Below are 22858 nucleotides of genomic sequence, written 5' to 3'. Positions count from 1 at the left end.
TTTTCACCCTTCAATCAAATATTTTCAATCTTCCTCTATTTCCTCCAAAACTTTAATAAAATGGATATATTCCTAAATGTTTAAGCAGCATTATCTTCTAGTAAGATTCTCACACCCCCACTAAAGGCTGAATTTCAGAATTGGCTAGCATGAGCCTTACACATTTGAGTTATTGTATAAGCATCCACTAGAACTTCACTATAAAGCCATTTTTACAGGAAGGAATATGGTATGAAGGTCCACCTCACTTGTCCGATGAGAGGTTTTACTTTCTGAAGCACCAGAAATACCTCATTATGAAACAATTTCACATAGAAGTCCTACGGTGCAGACTGTAACACCAGCTTGGTAATTAGTGAGTGGTAGAGGAGGCAACAACGAAGAGGAGGGCTCAGTATTTGAAAGAAGGGAATAAATCTACCTTCTGTGAGTTAGTCAACAGAGATAGGTCAACTTAAAGTAGTTCTCACCTTGGGTTCAGGACTCCTGAAATTTGACACAAAGTTTTGAGAGTTTATGTACATATTTTTCTAGGTAAAAGGTCCACATTTTAATCAAGGGAAATAGTGATCCCTCAAAAAAGTATAAGAATACTGAGGACAAGACTTAATAGAAACACGATGAGGTACATTAATATATCTAAAGAAAGAATATGCCCCCTCGAGGAGTGGAAGCTTAGAAAAAAACAGCTGTATTGGGAAAACCTTGGCCATGTGTTTAAAGAGCTGTCCAAGGGCAATGGTGCTGTGACAGAGGCCAGGAATATATTGCCCAAGGAGCACGTATATCCCATAATGGAGATGGAGCTTTGGGTTATTATAGCTTGATTACAGCCAATGAGGTAATCCAGTGAACTCCCCTTGCTCTGATTCCATACCCATCAAGCCACCTTATTTAATCATTTAGCTTCCCAATTAAGTTTGCCTGTGAGTAGAGAATATGGTAAACAGTGAAGAAAAGTAACTGGTACTCCTGATCATTCTATCTTCATATATGATATGCAGGGTGTATGTGTGTGCATGTGCATGTACTTGTGTGTGTGTGTATGTGCATGTACACAGATGCAGGTGAATTGATCTATGAAACATTTTCCTCACTTGGCTTCCAGGATGTCACCTTTTTCTACTTTTCCTTCTACCTATCTGGCTACTACTATCTTAGCTAGTTCTTCACATCATCCTAATCTCTTTTTTTAAAAAGTAATACATACATATATGTATATATATATATATATATATTTTTTTTTTTTTTTGGTGAGGAAGATTGGCCCTGAGCTAACATCTGTGCCAATCTTCCTCTATTTTTGTATGTGGGATGCCGCCACAGCATGGCTTGAAGAATGGTGTGTAGGATCTTGCAACTGGGATCCGAACCCGTAAACCTCAGGCCACCAAGGCAGGGCACAGGAACTTAACCACTATGCCACCAGACTGGCCCCTCATCTTAATCTCTTAATGTTGGAATGCTCACAGGTTCGGTACTTGGACCTCTTCTTTTCTCTTTCTAAAAACACTGCTTAGATGATCACACCTAATCTCATAGCTTTAAGGACAGTGTATACTGAAGACTCACAAATTTATATCTCTATCTACACCTCTCTTTAGCTTTGGTTTCGTATGTCTAACTGCCTACCTGACATCTCTACTTAGATGTTCACTAGGCATCTAAACTCCATATGTCTAAAACTCAATTCAATCTTCCCCCCAAAGTCTTTTTCCTTCTGCAGTATTTACCAGCTCAGTAAGTGGCAAATTCATTCTCCCAGTTGCTCTGACCAAAAACCTGAGAATCAATATTGACTCTTTTCTTTCTTTCATCTTACATGTAGTCAGTAAAAAAAAAAAAAACTTGTTGGCTCTACACCCTTCAAAATAAATAACTAGAATCTCCATGTCTCATGGCACCATCTTGACTACATATCCTCTACCATGCCACTATCATCTCTTGCTCAGATCTTGTACTAGCCTCCTAACTGGTCTTCTTGCTTCTATCCTTGCTCCTGTATTCTATTTTTAACACAACAGCCACAGGGAGCCTTTAAAACATATGTCAGATCATGTCATGCCTCCAAGAAAAGCCTTCCAATGGCTTTCCAACTCAATCTGTGTAAAAGACAAAGTCTTTATAATTGTTTTGAAGGTTCTACACAATTGACTTCCCCACTTTCACTCTCCTATTAGCCCTCTGACTTCACATCCTACTACTACAATGGGCAGCATAACGCATAACCAACCCAAGGTTAGCTCCCTGGCTCCCTCCCATTTTTAGCTATGTGCATTTTGTCGCTCGTGTGCCAAGTTACTTAACATCTGTTTTACAGACGCTCATCTGTAAAATGGGTCTAATAATAGCACTGGTTTATATAGCACTGGGTTGTTATGAAAATTAAATGAGTTAAAATTTTCAAAGTATTTAGAAAAGCACCTAACACAAAGTAAGTACTATATAGTATTTGTTAAATAAAGAAAATTCTCAGTCTTCTTCTTGGCCTCTTTGCTGGTTTTCATCGATGGCAGGTTAGCCTCTACCTATGGCCTTTCCACGCCTGTTTCCTCTGCCTGGCACCCTCTTCCTCTAGATATTCACCTTGACCGTGTTCTCACGACCTTCAGGTCTCTCCTCAAATGTCACCTTCTTGGAGGCCTTCACTGACCACCCAATTTAAAATTGCAATATCCCATGGCAGTCACCACCTCCAGTCCCTGCTTGATTTTTTTTGCCATATCATTTATTATCATCTAACATACTATATATTTTAATAACTTTATTATTTGTCTCTCCCTCTGGAATGTAAGATTTTTGTGTGTGTTCTTCATTGGTCTATCTCTAACACCTAGCATATAGTAAATGCTCAGTATTTGTTGAATACATCAATACATATAAAATATTCATGATTTTATTACTCCCATGAATTAGAGATGAGGACAGAGTTCACCAGGTGACATATCCAAATAATACTTCACTGAACAGAATTTTTTAATAGTTCAGGAGACACTAGGTACAAATGGTCCAAAATGTCTTACAAGACACAAATGGGAGAAGAGCAGATGTTCACGCTCATTCAGCACTTTGTTGTATTCTTCCTACCTCTTGAATACTCTCCTAAATTGATTAAAGGCTTATAAAGCTGGCTCTCCATCTTAATTTCCATTATCCAAGATAGTTCATTTATTAGGTAGATTACCCATCCAATACTCTAGCATTCAATACATCTGTTTGATCTCTTCAACCTCAACCACCTATGCCAATGGTCACACCCTGGACCTTGTCATCACCCAGAATTCCTCTGTTGTTGAAATCATAAATGTCAATATTCTATTCAATCTGCAACCTTCCACCTTTCAAATCTTTCATGCTTTTATTCCCACTATACCTGCTCTCCAATCTCATTTAGAAATCAGAACCTCTGATTTTTGCATTTTTCCTGCAGCAGTCCCTATCTGTCTTCTCTTCTTCCCTACCCAGCCTGACCCAAGGTCCATCACTTGGACCATGCTCTCATTAGCAACCCCAACTCCCCTTGCCATTATGTCCCAACAGCCACACAAAAACTCCAATCGTGAATCCAGGCTAGAGAGCTCATTCTTCACTCATACACCTCAGTAGCTGAGCACTCCTGGTGAAAAATTTTAAAACAACATAGAATCTACCCATAAATCTAAGTTATAGTTTCTAATCTCAGTTAGGGTCTCAACTCTCAACACTGCTTATTGAACCCTTTTTTTTTTAAACTTATATGGTGCTTATAATGAGCCTGGCACTCTTCTAGACACTTATAAATATTAACTCATTCAAAGCTCACAGTAATCCCCTGAGGCAGATACTATTATTGTCTCTAAGAAATTAAGGCACAGAAAAGTTAAGTGACTTGCCATGCACACAGTGCTAGTTAGTGGTAGAGCTTACTAACCGCAAACCCTGGCAGATTGGCTACAGAGTTCAAGCTTTTAACTTTTAACTCATCTTACAGATGAAGAAAATGAGTTACAGAGAAGTTCAGTAACTTGCCCATGGACATCCAGTTACCAAGCGTAAGAATTTGGATTTGAACCCAGGAAGTCTGGCTTTAGAGGCCATGCACTAAACCACTAACCTATCCCATCTCCTCGGGACTTAAGCCCCCTGAGAAAATTATACCCACCAGGTTTTGGAGTTCCTGAATTTCCCATCACATTCCCAGCACACTCATCTAGACCCACAGGCATCTATACCAGTCTCAGAGTTGATCTATTGCTCCTAGTGTTGTCATTTGTATTGGATTGCATTTCTTGCATTTCTTTCCATCTCTTTCCTGTATCTTCAGCCTCTCCATCTTTACTGGCTCCTATAATCATGCTCAAGTCTCTTCCATTCTAAAAGACGCTACCTCCAAGAAATTTGCTTGGGCAGGCAAAATTATAGCTCCTTTCATCCTCCCTGACACCTCCTTTTCATTCAGCTCCTCAAAAAGCAATCCTTACTTCCTTACCTTTCGTCTCACTATAACTAATCTTCTGCACCAATAACTCCTCTAAAGCTGTTGTTGCTAATATTATTAGTGACATATCAACCGTAAACTCTAATGGATAATTTTTAGTCTTGATCACACTATACCACTATCTTGCTCTTCATTTCTTCTTTGAAATTCTCCACCCCTTTGGAATCCTTAGATGCACACTCTAATGAATCTTCTCCCATCTCTATCTCTTTTTTTGGATTCTTCAACTCTGGTCTCTCTCTCTCAGAGTTGGAGCCTACAGAGGGTTAAAAACCCCTGATTTTTAAGAATTATTTTTTCCCACTTTACATGCTTTTTTTGATGATCTCTCTATATTAAACACAAATTAAAGTGCTCTTCAGCTGACAGTAATCCCACCAGTGATCGTGGCTTTGTTACTCCTTTTTGAAGGGCCACTCCTCTCTCTCCCCATCCCTTCTAACATGTGCTCCAAATGGAAGCTGGATGACCCTATCTCCACATGGTTAGTGTAAAGGCGGGCATTTCACTTTCAAGAAGACAGGTATCATGGAAGCTTGACCAAAAAGTCTGCTCTTTAGACAGAAAAATAAGATGAGAGGATAAGCTGTGTCTCTATTTGAGTCATAGATATGTTAATATATTCCCAATCAAAATTAAGGACACATGGTCTGCTAAAGAATTTCTGTTACATTTTAGAATATAAAAAACAATGTGGGAGATGTCATGTGGATGCTGAAATGATGGAATTTCCAAGACATTTTAAAGATTTATGGGTACAACTGGTCCTTGATTTAACAAGATGTCTGGCCACTATAGTCAATGACTTATCAGGAAGACATGGCAATCAAACTTCTTCTAACAGAGATGACATTCTGTGATAGTTCTATGATTATGCTAGGTTGATTTCAGGTTTTATTAAACACGTAAATGATGGGCTGGCCCCGTGGCCGAGTGGTTAGGTTTGTGCGCTCTGCTTGGGCGGCCCAGGGTTTCACCGGTTTGGGTCCCCTGCGCAGAGATGGCACCGCTCCTCAGGCCATGCTGTGGTGGAGTCCCACATGCTACAACCAGAAGGACCCATAACTAAAAATATGCAACTATGTACTGGGGGGTTTTGGGGAGAAAAAGGAAATAAAATCTTTAAAAAAATAAAATTAAACATGTAAATGATAAATTGGTAAGCAAGTATAACAATAAAACTTTCCTTATCAACTACTAAAATGCCACTACCCACTTTAAAAGAAGAAAAGATAAGTTCTTTGTAATGTAGATATAAATTCTGCTTAAATCACACTACTCCACTTCTATCATGGTGCAAAGAAAAATGCACCAGCATCAGACTGGAAGCTTACAAATGGCCTTACTGTCTGCATAAGGTAACAGTGTGGTGAGACTTGAGGCTCTTTTCTACACCTATGCAGAACATACCAAAATCTGTATAGCAACGGTGCTAGGCATAGTTTAACTTGTTGCTTTAAAGGGACTTAAAATGGTCAATTAAGAAAGATGGCAATGTTGATAGAATAAATGAGCTTTTTATTTCCTTCATGAGTTGAAGCAAGCATACTCTTGATTACAATAGCAAAAAACACAACGTGAGTTGTATAGATAATACAGCACATTTATGAACCAGACGATCTCTTGAGGCAAAACTATCCTCAAAATAAAATCTTTTCATCTTCATCCTGACTATGTCTACACTTTTCTATATAAAGAGGTAACAAACTTTAGTATAATATACAGAGGTAGAAACCCCTGGTATAATTAGCTACACCTGTGAAAAATAAAATTCGGACTAGAGTGGCAATAAAAGTCAGTTATAGCGACAAGTTGGAAATTAATAGCCTACTTGGAAAATCACTGAAATAAAATCAGTATTATCTCCCAATCACTTATAAACATCTGGATACTTAGGGCAATAAGAAGATCACTTATTAAGTGCAGCAAACATTGAACATCTTCTGTAACTAAATACATAAAAATATACACAAAAATGTATGATTTAAATTCAACAATATGTAAATACCAACAGTACACACTTTCTTATGTCTTGTCTCATTGGTTTTATTTTTCACTGAATTCATTCACTCAATAAATACTTACTGAGCTCTTTCTGTTACAGGAATTATTACGCCAGAGCTTGAAGTAATAACTCATTTTCTCACACTTACAGTTATCATAGCCAAGCCTCAACAGGAAGAATCCTTCCTGCCCCATCTTTCACAATCGGGGGTAGCCTCCAGGAACATACTCCTGGTGAGGTCTGCCTGCTGAGTGGCAGCCTATGGCTATACCTGTGAATCAAGGCATTTCTTATAAACTGTCTCCTGCTGGAGTGTTCACAAAAGATCTAAATAAAAAAGAGCATGCTCTCCATCTGTCCTAAAGAAAATGCCTACAAACAAAGACAAAATATAGGGATGTGTTCATTTCTATAAGAAAGGTACAAAGTCCTATAAAATTTCAAATGGAAGCAATCATTTCCAGCTTCAGAGTACAGTTTTCTGGAACCTATATATGGGTTTTGTGGTTGCTGCTGTTTGTTTTTTATTTCCTTTTTAAAGAATGGTGAAATACAGACAAGAATGGTAAGAAAGGCCTTTCTGAGAAGAGACAGTAGATTTAACAAAGGAGTAAAAGGGAATAGCTCTGAGCAAACTTGGAAATTCTACAAACTCCAGGCAAGGATCCATGTAAGACAGGAATGGCCTAGGGAGTGTTTTGGATCTGGACTATGGAAGGTCTTGAATGTGGGACTATAAGGAGTCTAAACTTTACGAGAAGCCCCCAAAGGTTTCCGAGCAAGGGAACAACACAATTAAGAGTGCTGCTTTTGGGAGATTCATCTAGTCAGACTGATTTTTTGTGGCGAAGGAGAGGAAGGATAGTGCGGAGACAGGGGAAATCCAGGGATTATTAAGATTGAAAAGGGTAGAGGAGAGAAAGGTTGCTGGGTAAAAATATACACCATTGAAATAATCATCATTAAGCATAGAGGACCCATAGGTGCTGTGCGCTAGCCAAGGGACTTCATATATATGGCAGGATCCTGAATCCACATAAAATTCCTACATTGTGAATGTTACTATTAATACTTTGCAAATGAGAAAACTGAGGTTTAATGAGGCCAAATAACTTGCCTGGCATCACATAATTAGTATGTGGTAGAGCCAGGCCTGACTGATCCAAATAGTCACACACCTTCTGCTTTGCCACACTTCCTCTTAGTGAAGAGCAGTCAACCTTAAGATGACAAGTATAATGTTCATGTGGCTGTTTATCCTCTAGACACTTGCTTCTCTGGGTTACTGAGTTTCACAGCTTGGTGGCATGGGGGTGGCTGGGAAGTTGCCAGTCATTGGAGAAGCCGAAGTTGCCTGCAGAGAGCGGTTTTCCTTCACAACCAAGATGGCCAGTTAACTAGTGCCCATGGAGGGCTAACCTGCCTCTCTCCCCCAAACTGGCAGGGGCTCTACATAGTCTAGTCCTTAACAGCCCCCTTGGGACTCTACCTTCATCCTGTACCCCCAGCCCGAGAGACCTCTTCTCTCTTCCAGCAAATTTATGAACTGGCTGCTTAGACCATTCTCCCCCTGGGAGAACAGGAATCCAAATCAGGGATTTGAGTAAACAGCTCCATTTCCCTTCACCGTTATATTCTCCTGCTTCCCAAAAGGGGTCCAAAGTAACACAGAGAGTAAAGAGTGGGGGTGAATGAATATAAAGCAGAATGTTTCATGCAAAGTCTCTGTTCATAGGGAGTACAAGGAAAAGTTCATGAGGAGCCCTTTGCTTGGTACATAAAGTAGACTTTGTTCAACATTGCTAATCTTAAAGCCTCAATAGCATCCTAATTAATGTACTAATTGGTAATAATTTACTTTAATTCTATAATTCTTTAATTAATGAATTATAGAACCCTTGAAGAACTCCTTGGAATGAGAATCCTTTAGAGTAAAATTCTTACTTATCCCTTGCAGAAATGGCCCTTAATACCAATTACTTTCATCTCTCCCATCTTCCCACTTTGCACCTCTGCTACTACTTGAATAAAGTATTCTAGCCATAAATCCCAACTAGACCCTAGATAGTGGTCCCCTGGTCATCCATCAGCTTCAGCACTCACCACCTCCCCTCTGCCTGCAGGGCTGTGCACAGGTTGACCTTTCAGCTATAGACTGTGTATAAACAGAACTTCCTACATGCACCTTGGGACTCATGTGTTAAAAGCCTTTATTTTAAACAGGGTAATCCTAGTGGCAGTAGCCAAATAGAGACATGGAGATAAATTTACAAGACAGCTTTGCTCCTATCTCATAATTCATTGACCCAAACAAGACTGTAGGAACAGCAACAACAAAGGATGATTTATAATTTCCACTCTGCATGTCACCATGGCAATGATATATAAGTGGCTTTTATGGAACTGATTTAAAAGTTGCAAGGCAGTTATCAGCATATTAACATGGGTAATTTGTTTCAGAATTTAACATCATTTTATTACAGTTAGTGCACAGTTTGGAGTCAGGCTACCTGAGTTTACATCTTGGCAATAACACTTGCTAGCTAGGTGACTTTGGGTGAGTTATTTAACCTCTCAGTATCTTCATCTATAAAATGGGGCTAATATTAGCACTGACTTCATTGGGTTGTGACAATTAAATGAGCTAAGACATGTCAAGTGGTTAAAACCATGCTTGGTACATGGTAAGCATCCAATAATATGTACTAGTACCACCTCTCCCCGGTCATCACCATGTTTAATAACCACTGAAATGATCACAGTGGGCCCCAAAATAAATTAAACATTAAACCAATTTTAGTACAAATAAGAAGATAATATCCACTGAACTAAAACTTTAAGGAATACTGTTATTTACTTATTTAGATTTCTCATCACTACAAAACTGGAAAAAAAATGTAAAAACAATGAAAATTTAATCAGTCAGTAAAATTTTATATGGCTAAATAGTGAAACTTTGTATGTTGTACTCAAGATTAAATGAGAATACATGAGGCATATTGGAAACTACAAAGTGCTATATTAGAATAGGATATTCTTATTAATGAAAGTAATAGATTCCATTTGGTAATGTTTTATTAGGTGAGATCTGTTATTTTATTCTATGCTTTCAAATACCTTGATGAAAAGTCTACAACTATCATCCTAAGAACCTGATAAGAATCAACATAACCAAAGTCATTCAGGGCTGCATCCACAGTAGAATTAGTTGCCTGGCACTATAATGAGTCACAGCCAGATAATCAGGACCAGAATGCGAAGGAGAAAATTACATCCCTGCATGATGGTTAGCATCCCAGGTTAGACAGCAAGGGCTCGAGAAGCAGAAGTTGTGAGAATCCTCAAGGGTTAGAAATCGGGGTGGCTCGGCTCTGCTTTTTAGGAGAGAAAGAGGTAGTCAGAAAGGAAGTTCCTTAGCCAACCAGAAGTAGGTTCAACAGATGCAAGGAAGACTGTGTGCCGAGAAAAAAAGAACTGTAGATGAACTTTGATAAATGATTAGAGGATCAATAGAACTCAGACGATGGGGTGGAACAAAGACCTAGATATGACCTTGCTTTACTCAGTAAGCAGGGAAGTTAAGAAAACGTATTAACCTCCAACTGGGAATAAAAGATAGGGTATTGCTAAGAAATGATATAGAGAGAAAACTGTAAATGCCTGAGTAGAGTTAAATTAAGTCAAGCTGGAGTCAATGCATCACCTCGTGCCTATAAATTCTCTTTCTGCATTTAGTGTCTCACAGGCAGAGAAGCTTCTACTCTAAATGAGTAAATGTCTCCTGTGGAATTTCAGGAAGAAGCCTTAGGCCTCATGCGGCAGCCTCTAGAAGAGAAATTCCTGAACACTGAGTGGTGATGATAGAATAGAATCAAGAGCAGAACTAGTAAGTGGTTCTTTGTGAGGAGGCGAGAGGCCAGGCGAGTTATAATAGTGACTGAGAGTGAACCCATAGTATCATCTTTGTGCACAAAGACCAGCATATTATGCAGAAGCAAGCTGTGTTTGGGAGGAAGGAAGGAAGGAAGGAAAGAAAATTTGACTGCTAGTATCTCAAGTGCTCATGTTGCTTAACATAAATAGAAAAAACATTGCATTTTATTGATAAAATACATACACATCAAAGTAAATATTCCCAAACTATTCATTTACAGGGGAGCTCCTTAAAAATCATCCATTGTACGTGATCTAAGCCAACAAACTCATTTGGATATTTAAGGAAGCTGAAGTATTTTTCAAACTTCATCTTAAGAAATCCAGGACTGTGTGGCACCATCGCGGGGGTCCCAGGTTGTGTGTGGAGGGAAAGTGGTGCGCGGGGGAAGGGGGTCAAGCAAGCAGAGCTTTAGCTACTCTTTTACTCCTTAATTCAGAAAAGCTCTCCTTTTGTCTGTTTCATCTAACAGGGATTCATATAAGATTTTATTTGATAAGAGACTACTATTGGTCAAGTGGGAAAAGCACAGGCAAGGCTGAGTTTGAATCCTGGCACCGCCATTTACTAGCTTGAAGACTTTGGGAAAGTTACCTAAGCTCTCAGAGCCTTAGTTTCCTCCTTTATAAACTGGGTAGAATAATATTTACAGGATTGTTGAGAAATAAATAAGATAAAGTATGTATAGCACATAGCACAACACCTTAGCACACAGCAGGCACTAGCTAAATGGTAGTTCTTTTTCTGAAAAACAGGGATACATATGTATATAGGCTTAAATATATACATTTGTGTAAGCCTCTGCAGACAGTTCTGTAAGCTGCAGCCATGCAACAGATATGCTGAGAAAGGATCTGGGGTCAGCATTTCCTGGCTGTGGCTGCCATAATAGTTGCTAGCATAAATCCTCAACATTTATCTACTCTTTCTCCTCCATATTTTCAGCAGTTACCACCAGTAATTTTCATTAGCTACTCAAAGATATTTTTAAAAATTACAATATTATTTCTAATAAGCTAAATCAGTTCACAAGGATAACCAACCTAAACAGCATTTTAAACAAATGGATTCATAGACTAATTGAGCTTAAAAGGGGCTTGAGGGTGGATCCACACAACACTTCTTTACCATTTAGGAAAAGCAGAGAGAGATGAAGTAGCCTGATCAAAGTGGCAGTTATCATCTAGCAAAATTCCAAGATGGCTATAGTAGCTCCTGATAGCTCTCCATGCTGATGAGCTCAGGCTGCATGTTGGATGGACAATACCTGGCAGAGAAAAGCTAAGGGAAAAGTCACTGAGAACACTACCCTTTTTAAGGTCATTAAGATCACAGAAACCCAATACAACAAAAGCAGTTCTAAGAGGGAAGTTTACAGCAATATAGGCCTACCTCAACAAACAAGAAAAATCTCAAATAAACAATCTAACAGTGCACCTAAAGGAAATGGAAAAGGAAGAACAAACAAAGCCCAAAATCAGCAGAAGGAAGGAAATAATAAAAATCAGAGCAGAAATAAATGAAATAGAGACTAAAAACACAATAGAAAAAAAAAAATCAATGAGACCAAGAGCTCGTTCTTTGAAAAGATAAACAAAATTAACAAACCTTTAGCTAGACTCACCAAGAAAAAAAAAGAGAGAAGGCTCAAATAAATAAAATCAAAAATGAAAGAGGAGCAATTACAATGGACACCTCAGAAATACAAAAGATTATAAGAGAATACGATGAAAAGCTATACGCCAACAAATTGGATAATCTAGAAGAAATGGATAAATTCTTAGAATCATACAACCTTCCAAAACTGAATCAAGAAGAAGTAGAGAATTTGAACAGACCAATCACCAGTAAGGAGATCGAAACAGTAACCAAAAACTTCCCCCAAAATAAAAGTCCAGGACCAGATGGCTCCCCTGGTGAATTCTACCAAACATTCAAAGAAGACGTAATACCCATCCTTCTCAAACTCTTCCAAAAAGTTGAAGAGGAGGAGAAGCTTCCTAACTCATCCTATGAAGCCAACATTACCCTGATACCAAAACCAGACAAGGACGACACAAAAAACGAAAATTATAGGCCTATATCACTGACGAACAGTGATGCAAAAATCCTAAACAAAATACTAGCAAATTGAATACGACAATACATTAAAAAGATCATACACCATGATCAAGTGGGATTTATTCCAGGGACACAGGGATGGCTCAACATCCACAAATCAATCAGCGTATACACCACATTAACAAAATGAAGAATAAAAATCACGTGATCATCTCAGTAGATGCAGAGGAAGCATCTGACAAGACACAGCATCCATTTATAATAAAAATTCTGAATAAAATGAATATGGGAGGAAAGTATCTCAACATAATAAAGGCCATACATGACAAACCCACAGCAAATATCATTCTCAATGGAGAAAAACTGAAAGTTATCCCTCTAAGAACAGGAAGCAGACAAGGATGCCCACTTTCACCACTCTTATTTAACATAGTATTGGAAGTCCTAGCCAGAGCAATCAGGCAAGAAAAAGTAATAAAAGGGATCCAAATTGGAAAGGAAGAAGTGAAAATATCACTATTTGCAGATGACGTGATTTTATATGTAGAAAGCCCTAAGGACTCCACCAAAACTCTTTTAGAAATAGTAAATGAATATGGTAAAGTTGCAGGATACAAAATTGACGTACAAAAATCAGTTGCGTTTCTATATACTAACAATGAAGTAGCAGAAAGAGAAATTAAGAATACAATCCCGGGGCCAGGCCCGTGGGGGCCGGCCCTGTGGCTGAGTGGTTGGGTTCATGCATTCCACCTCGGCGGCTCAGGGTTTCTCCGGTTCAGATCCCGGGTGCGGACATGGCACCACTCATCAGGCCATGCTGAGGTGGCATCCCACATAGCATAACCAGGGGCACTCACGACTAGAATATACAACTATGTACTGGGGGGCTTTGAGGAGAAGAATAAAAAAAAAAAGAAGAAGAAGATTGGCAACAGATGTTAGCTCAGGTGCCAATCTTTCAAAAAAAAAAAACAAAAGAATGCAATCCTATTTATAATTGCAACAAAAAGACTAAAATACCTAGGAATAAACTTAACCCAAGAGGTGAAAGATCTGTACACTGAAAACTATAAAGCATTGTTGAAAGAAACTGAGGAAGACACAAAGAAATGGAAAGATATTTCGGGCTCTTGGATTGCAAGAATTAACATAGTTAAAATGTCCATACTTCCCATCTACAGATTCAGTGCAAGCCCTAACAAAGTTCCAACAACACTTTTCACAGAAATAGAACAAGGAATCCTAAAATTTAGGGGCCGGCCTTGTGGTGTAGTGGTTGGGTTCGCGCACTCTGCTTCAGCAGCCTGGGGTTCACTGGTTCAGATCCCAGGCGTGGACCTAGGCACCACTTATCAACCCATGCTGTGGCAGGTATCCCACATATAAAGTAGAAGAAGATGGGCACAGATGTTATCTCAGGCCCAATCTTCCTCAGCAAAGCGGGGAGGATTGGCAGTGGATGTTAGCTTAGGGCTAATCTTCCTGAAGAAAAAAAAAAGAATCCTAAAATTTATATAGAACAAAAGACCCTGAACAGCCAAAGGAACCCTGAGAAAAAAGAACAAAGCTGGAGGTATCACAATCTCTGATTTCAAAATGTACTATAAAGCTATAGTAACCAAAACAGCATGGTACTGACACAAAAAGAGACACACAGGTCAACAGAACAGAATTAAGAGATCAGAAATAAACTGTCTATGGACAGCAAATTTTCGACAAGGGGGCCAAGAACATACAATGGAAAAAAGAAAGTCTATTCAGTAAAAGGTGTTGGGAAAACTGGACAGCCACATGCAAAAGAATGAAAGTAGACCATTATCTTACACCATACACAAAAACTAACTCAAAATGGATTAAAGACCTGAATGTAAGACCTGAAACCATGAAACTTCTAGAAGAAAACATAGGCAATATGCTCTTTGACATTGGTCTTAGCAGCATATTTTCAAGTACCATGTCTGACTGGGCAATGGAAACAACAGAAAAAATACACAAATGGGACTACATCAAACTAAAAAGCTTTTGCACAGCAAAGGAAACCATCAAAAAAACAAAAAGACAATGCAACAATTGGGAGAAGATATTTGCAAACCATGTATCTGATAACGGGTTAATATCCAAAATACAGAGAGAACTCATACATCTCAACAAAAAAATAACACCCAATTAAAAAATGGGCAAAAGATCTGAACAGACATTTCTCTAAAGAAGATATACAGATGGCCAACAGGCACATGAAAGGATGTTCAACATCATTAACTATCAGGGAAATGCAATCAAAACTACAGTGAGATATCACCTCACTCCTGTCAGAATGGCTAAAATTAACAAGACAAGAAACAACAGTGTTGGGGAGGATGTGGAGAGAAGGGAACCTTCATACACTGTTGGTAGGTGTGCAAACTGGTGCAGCCACTATGGAAAACAGTATGGAGATTTCTCAAAAAATTAAGAATAGAAATACCATACAATCCAGCTATTCTACAGCTGAGTATTTATCCAAAGAACAAGAAAACATGAATACCTAAAGACACATGCATTCCTATGTTCATTGCAGCATTATTCACAATAGCCAAGACGTGGAAGCAAACTAAGTGCCCACCAGGGGACAAATGGATAAAGAAGATATGGTATACATACACAATAGAATACTACTCAGCCATAAGAAACGATGAAATCTGGTCATTTGTGACAACATGGATGGACCTTGAGGGTATTATGCTACGTGAAGTAAGTCAGAGGGAGAAAGTCAAATACCGTATGATCTCACTCATAAATAGAAGATAAAAACAACAACAAACAATCACATAGAGAGAGATTGGATTGGTGGTTACTAGAGGGGAAGGGAAGAAAGGGAAAGGGGTGATTAGGCACATGTGTGTGGTCATGGACTGTAATTAGTCTTTGGGTGGTGAACACGATGTAATCTACACAAGAATCGAAATACAATGATGTAAACCTGAAATTTATATGTTATAAACCAATGTTACCACAATACAAAAAAAGAAAGATCACTGAAATCTAAAATAACAAATACTAATTGCAAAATATGGAAATGAAACCCCATATTTTACCATCCTAATCCCACAATTAATTACCTTCGTGACATTAGGCGAGTTACTTAACTAGTCTATTTCTTCATGATTTAAAATAAGGTGCTAACACACTTGCCTTAAAGCCTTGTTATGAACAATATCTCTTCTATGGTATTCTCGCCAAAATCCGTAACCTCACTTTAATCATGAGAAAACATCAGACAAATCCAAATTGGGAGACATTCTACAAAATAATTGACTAATTCTCTTCAAAAGTGCCAAAGCCATGAAAGACTAAGGAAGTACCATAGATGGGAGGAGACACAACTAAATGCAATATGGCATCCTGGATTTGATCCTGGACCAGGAAGAGACTAGTGGAAAAACTGGTAAAATTTGAAATAGGTCTGTAGCTAGTATTGCACCAAGTTAATTTCTTGGCTTTGACCATTGTGTTATGTAAGAAGCAGCTTGGTGAAGGATATACAGGAATACTCTGCACTAATTTTGCAACTTTGTATATCTAAGATTATTTTTAAATAAAAAATTTGAAAAAGAGAGCAATTTTTTAAAAAGCCTTGTTGTGAGAACTATATACAAGATTAAAAATTTAATACATTGCCTATTGTTTTGAAGGCATGATTTCTTCATTTAATGGCTAGACTCAGTGGCCTTTAACAGTAGGAACAGTATGCTAAGACTGGTCAAACCCAGGTTGGGACAGCTAATAATAAACCGCGGTGTTCAACTGTGATAAAACGTGGACATTTTATACTTCAACTGAATAATTACAAATATTCTTGCAAAAACCTACTAACCATCAGTATTTCACTCTTTGCAAAATACAATCATAAGTTAGTGCTTAAAGAAGTATGGATTCTGTGTTTGGCCAATGATGACAGACTTAAATTTACCTAATGCCATCAGCATTTAAACATAACACGTCAGATCTTCATTCCTCTGACTCTGTGACTACTCTCATCTTGTCAGACTCGTCAGATAGTTTTTGTTCAAGCAACACCTGGCAAAATAAACCACTTTCATATAAATTGTGGACATCTTGGAATAAGTATGGCTTGATACACCGTTATTCCTGTTTTCCGTTTTTATTTTAAACAAGTCTGCATCTAGCCTTGAGGGGCGAACGCTTGCCTTTGAGATAACAAAAGGTCCGCAATGTCAAGCTTATTACCCAAGATTTTGCTTTTTAAGAAAACACTAAAACAACCTACGAATCACAATACTCCAGCAGTCACAGTTCCCAACAAAGCACTGCCATGGCTCATCCACTTTTGCTTCTCACTTCAGGGAGTAATTGAGCAGCTAAAACAAATAACCAGCAACTTGGCTATTTCTTAGTTTTTGATAGAATCATCCATATGATAAATACACATTTCTTTCTATTATACTCTACTCTCGTGAAGTAATTTTTGTTTTCTACAAAGGTTATGAGATACCATAAAAATGTCTAACACATATGGTTTAAGAATCCAATTCTTCCTTCACATATTTCTGCACGTGTTCACAAAATCTCTTTGACTTCAAAGGAAGCTCTTCAAGAGAAAAAGAAGATACATACAGGAAAAGTAGCCATAAATTTTTAGTAGTCCTTTTCTAAGGCCATTTTAAGAACCACACTCTGGGACACGTATTTCTCTCAGAGACCTAAAATATCACAGATGATATTAATGACTATGCATTTATATGGAGAGTGATGCTTTAAAACTTTATTCTGGGCCTAAAAGTGATATATCTTCAATTTAGAACATGTAAAAAATATGGAAAGCTTAAAGAAGAAAATTTAAATCACTTTTAATGTACTATTCAGAGAAACCAAAGCAAAACAAAAAAAGTTAAGAATGGTCATTTCCTTCCAGTCTTTTTTTTCTTGTGCATATATTTATATAAATATTTATTTACAAACATAATGTTGTAATTACATTATGAATGCAATTTTTTATCTTCTCTCAATTGGTCTTTCAAAAGACTGCATTAGTCTTTCAAGCTATCATGTTTAATGACTGAAAATTATATGCAAACATACTTAAAAAAAATGCTTTCAGGGGCCAGCCCCAGTGGCATAGCGGTTAAGTTCACGTGCTTCACTTTGGCGGCCTGGGGTTTGCAGGTTCAGATCCCAGGCACAGACCTATCACCACTTGTCAAGCCACACTGAAGTGACATCTCAGATAAAATAGAGGAAGACTGGTATAAATGTTAGCTCAGAGCTAATCTCCTTCACACACACACACACAAAATTGCTTTCACTTACGTTTAATTCTTATTCTACTTAAAGCCAAATTAAACGTTTGGGAACACTAATCTGTTCTGGAAATTCTACATCTTGAAACACGCTAGATTAACAGTTGATTAACTCTAAGATAACCATATTCATAAATGCCACTGAAACAACAGTAGAGGTTTAAGAAATTTTTCTTTAGCATTTATAATGATTTAGTGTCCTAAACTTCCCTGGGCAATCGTTACGGGGCTTTGTTTTCTTTTTCTCTTTGATTCTCTATTTCTCACGACATCCTCAACTCTTGAGCTCGGAATGAGAGGAAGTTTGGGTCTAAGGCTTAGTTACTCTGGTACCAAAGGTTTTAATGTGACACTATTAGCTATAAATGTAGTAATCAACCAATTCTAGTTCGGCAGAATCAAACCCTCAAACTTCAAAGAGAGGAACATTTGATGGATTTATGTAATTTTGAATTAATTCTTACCTAACATTACTGCTTGAAATTTAAAATAGCATTTAAACAGCTGTTTTTACAAAGGACTTTCTGATATATCCTTTATCCTTACAAGAATCTTGTGAGGCCCATATCAATGAAGAAAACTTAAGGACAGAATTTATGAGATGATTAGAAAAACAAGTTGAACTTAAATCTTGGTTTTCATAATTAATCTCATTGCTTTACTTTGGCTTCATAATCATGGAGCCAAAGATTTTTCAAAGCTCGAAGGAACATTAATGCGTCAATCAGTCCAACACTTCCTCCACCCATTTTGCTAAAAAAATAAAACCCCGGGGAGATTAAGTGTCTTGTCATGTCACACAGCTAGCAAGTGGCAGACAAATCTCTTGACCTCTGGTTTCCTAACTTCCAGTCTAGCGCTCTTTCCAATACACCAGTTACCATACAAAATCCTCACACTTACCCATTATGACAATGAACATGCAAGGATGCCAGGAAATCACCTAATAATCACAGAATCTCAAGTTTCTCCCTAGTTCCCAGAAGATATCTCCCTAGAGATGTATGGCAAAGTATCTGGCACTGAGATTGCACTAGGAAGACGTTTAGTAAATGTCTGCATGAGTGAACAGGTACACATACACACACAAACACTCGTATATATATATGTATATATTTATAAAATATATACATATATATATATATTTTTTCTTTTGCCATGAGGGTAAAATTGCAAATATTGACGGGACAGGTTGAAGGCCGTGCCCACGCTCTCAGCACGACAGAGTAATGCTAACAGCAGTGCTTCCAAGCACAGGGCAGGACGACGCATTTCGGCAGCTTGTTGTAATTCCTTCATAGACCTGCTACACACGGGTCTACACTGGGGCATGAGGGGGAACCAGACCGGAAGATATACTGACACTTGCTCAAGGCCCACAGTGCCCGGGAGAGGAGTCAAGAGGCTGCATCGACTTAAACCGCCCAATTCCTAACAAGCCGTCTTCTCTAACTTCGCCGCTGGCCCCGTGTCTTGCTGTTAGGGAAAGGAGGGTAAAACAGTAACGGAACAATGAGAAGGTGGGCAGTCAGGGAAAGACCGCCCTCTGGGCTGCGATAAGCTCACTCGTTGGGCTTCCCGTGTTGCCGGGCAACACCTGTTGTGCTGCGAAACCAGGGAGAAAGAGAAAGGCCAAGCGGGACGGGAGCAGCGCGCTCCTCCCATCAGGGGCGCGTTACGTCATCACGCATCCTTGAACGTCGCCACGCTCCGAGTAGGAGGGCAGTCTTAGGCAAGTCGACCTTACAGGAGAGGCCCCTAGTACTGTCCAGAGGAAACGGGAAGAGGGAAGCAAATGGAAGGAGGGAAGGGGGACGAGAAGGACCTAACGGGATGGGAAACTGGCAAGAGAAAGGCCAGCTCTGGTTACCTGGGGAGCGGGAGCAGGGTCGGGTCCTTTATGAAGTGCCCGGATGAAGTTCCAGCACCCACGCGCCTTCCGTGTTGAGTGCAGCGCCATCTTGAGAAGGGCGGAGCCGTCTTGGCTTGAGTGACATCGGCTTAGAGAGCCAGTCCCAGATTCGTACCGCTTTTTCTTGCTGCGCATGCTCCCATGCCTTTGGGGCTGTCCGCTTTGCTGCTGCCAGAGGGAGTCTGGTGTTTGCGGAGCAGGTGGGGTTGGGAACCGGGTGGGACTTAGCTTTAGAATTTCCTCTGGCGACCCAGTCTTTCCTCAGGCTTCCTGGAGGGAGCATCTCCTTCGGGGATATTAGTAGCAGCGTTTTAGGCTGGAAGAAAGTCAAGTAAGTTGCCTTTTGGATCCTAGCCATCCTGCGGCAGTTTTTAAGAAGTTTCTCTAGGAATGGGGTCTCCCCAGTCCTCTTAGAGGGCAGTAAGTGGTTTTTTGAGACCTGTGTGGCCACATTCGTTCTTTCGATCTGCAAACGTTTGTTGAAACCTACCATCTGCTAGGTACTGAAGATACAAAGAGGGACTATCCTGCCTTCAAGAAGTGTAGAAGCCTAATGGGGTAGCGGATAAATGATTCAGGTTTGAGGTGTTACAGAAGCAAACAGAGATTGGGGAGGAAGGGTGGTTAGGATTGTGGTGCTTCAACCTGAAGGCTTCAGAAGATGGTGATACGTGAAAGAAGAAATTTTTTGTTTTGGGTTAAATTGTGAGAACAGTGAACACAGTATTCCTGCTTCTGTTAGTGCACCCCAAAAAAGCTCCCTGACAGATTAGAATATATCAGTAAAAATGTAGTTGGAAGAGATTCGTCAGAATTCTGTAAATGTGTTTTGTTGTATTTATCCATTGAACAAATACTGAAAATTACCACATTACCATAGCGAAGGGTAGGAGATAAATGCAATAAAGATGCCCATACTCTTACAGGAACTGAAATCTAACAGGTTACGATGAAATTTATAAATTAAAACCATACGTTAAAATCTCATGAGTGGTACAAAGTACAGCTAGAGTTCAAGCATAACTGGTGTAATACAGAAATAAACAGGGAAGGAATTATAGGGATGAAGGAAAAAAAATAAGCAACTAAGGAAATCAAATCTCATTCTTCAACAAAACCGATCAGTTTGGTTTTGTCTCTGTCAAATTTGAGGTGCTTGTAGTACTTCCAAATGTGACACCAGTTAGATAGGTCTGGGACTCAGGAGAGAGGTCTGAACTACAAAACAGACGGTAATTGAGACCAAGGAAATCTTTGAGACCACCAGGTAGAGTTTGTGGAATAGAAGTGGTCAGATGATGGAAATTAAAAGGAGTACCCAAAAGATATTTAAAAACCCAAACAATGTGGTATTACTGAAACCCAAGGAAGGAGACCTTGCCAGTGGAAGTGATGATTGATATTTATAAAGAGATACCGAATCTCTTGTAAACATGCAGTTTCATAAATGCCTAAATGTTTTGTACTCATATATACAGCAAAGCATTAAAATACAATTTTTTACAGATATGTTATTAGATTCTATAACCCTAGGAATTAGCAAGATTAGACTTCTGACATCCTCAGTCATCCAGATTGTAAGCTGAAGCCTAGCAATAAGATGTGGGTTTTAGCAGAAAGCTGTCGAAGGGCCTGCCCACTTTATTTCTTCAAGCAGTAATTTTAGCCTTTTATCTACCAAGACTCACATGACTAGTAATATTTTCATGGGAAATATTTCCAAGACATACTCTCATTGAAGAAGGTATATCAGAACATAAGTGTAATCATTTCAATATCTGTATTTTTTTAAGTAAATTATTTTCAGACTTAGAAGTAATAACTTGTGTTGCCCACCACAGCGGTGAGTTGATGACTCTTGAGTGTCACTCAGCCAGCAAGGTTGCTCCTTGGACAAGGACTATGTTTTGTATTTCTTACATTTCCCCTCACACCTAGTATAGTGCCTTGCACAGAGTAGGCACATCTTTTGAATCTAAACTTTATTTTGACAAAGTACATAACTAATTGTCAGAGGTTGATACGCTTTTAACAACCAGAAGGGACAGCTGACAGCAGAAAAGACACTAGACTTGTTAAAAATAAGCTAGTTTTGTCTGCTTTTGTACTTTTTTACAATGGCATTTTGAAACCTTTTGGTGTTGGGGAAAGCATCATGAAAAAGCTCACCATCTTCTGCTCTTCTGAGAAGTGCAGTATGCTCAGCATATTTTAAATGTTAATCCTGAATCTTGAGGAAAAGATGTTATTCAGTGTATCTTTTAAAGGAAAGTTGTGTAATAAACTTTTGAAATGTCTTGATGCAAAATGGTTAGCATTTTAAAAGTTTGTATAAGGCAAACAACGTGGATGGACCTCGAGGGCATTATGTTAAGCGAAATAAGTCAGTCAGAGAAAGACGATCTCTATATGACTCCACTCATAGGTGGAAATTAGTATATTGAGAAGGAGATCTGATCGGTGGTTACCAGGGAAAAGGGGGGGTGGGGGGAGGGTACGAAGGGGGAAGTGGTGTACCCACAACATGACTAACAAAAATGTACAACTGAAATCTCACAAGCTTGTAATCTATCATAACATTAATAAAAAAAAAAAAAAAAGTGGAGTTCAGTTCTAAAAAAAAAAAAAAAAGTTTGTATAAGGCAGGTTACTTTGGTTACATGGAAAATTCACTTATGGAATAGTTCGTTTTCCCACAGTGTTGTTTAAATGAAGCACCACTGTATTTACTGGCAATATTTTACCATTGCTATTATTTGGTAAGCCAAAAAGCTTTAGTAAAATGAGATATAAATATTGTATTGAAAGCAGGCTTTAGATAATACTTAAAACCTTTTATAGTCATATATGTACAGCATGCACTGTGTATCTGTATATGCTCATGCTTACAATTTTGAACACTTGTTTAAAATTTGATTTCTCATCAACACTTTTATAGTAAGTTCTGGTAATTTTGCTCTTTCCTTAACATTCCCTGAAAATCCTGTCTTGCTTGAAACAATAGATTAAAACCAGACGGGCAGTTGGGGAGCACTTTCTATTGCAACCATGTGTGTCAGAAGAAAGGATTAGGTTTCCTTGTCCAGGAACATCAAGGGGAACCTCCACCTCTGCAGACACACCTCTGTTCCTCAGTAATGGAGAGTTTATATCTAGTTAGATTTAAATG

The 22858-nt window shown here is 38.7% G+C and overlaps 1 protein-coding gene across 1 annotated transcript in view; it reads right to left on the bottom strand.

The window, feature by feature from the left end:
• The window catches only part of WARS2 (tryptophanyl tRNA synthetase 2, mitochondrial), a 91335-nt gene extending 69021 nt beyond the window's left edge, over positions 1-22314 (bottom strand). Inside the window, exon 1 of the mRNA XM_008516136.2 lies at positions 19648-22314. Within this exon, the coding sequence (XP_008514358.2) occupies positions 19648-19824 (177 nt within the window). The 5' untranslated portion in view covers positions 19825-22314. The remainder of the gene's footprint in view (positions 1-19647) is intronic.
• Positions 22315-22858: the final 544 nt, after the last annotated feature.

This window comes from Equus przewalskii, unplaced genomic scaffold (genome assembly GCF_037783145.1).
Source record: "Equus przewalskii isolate Varuska unplaced genomic scaffold, EquPr2 ChrUn-13, whole genome shotgun sequence".
In the NCBI taxonomy this organism is placed as follows: domain Eukaryota; kingdom Metazoa; phylum Chordata; class Mammalia; order Perissodactyla; family Equidae; genus Equus; species Equus przewalskii.
This window is presented reverse-complemented; position numbering and strand designations above follow the sequence as displayed.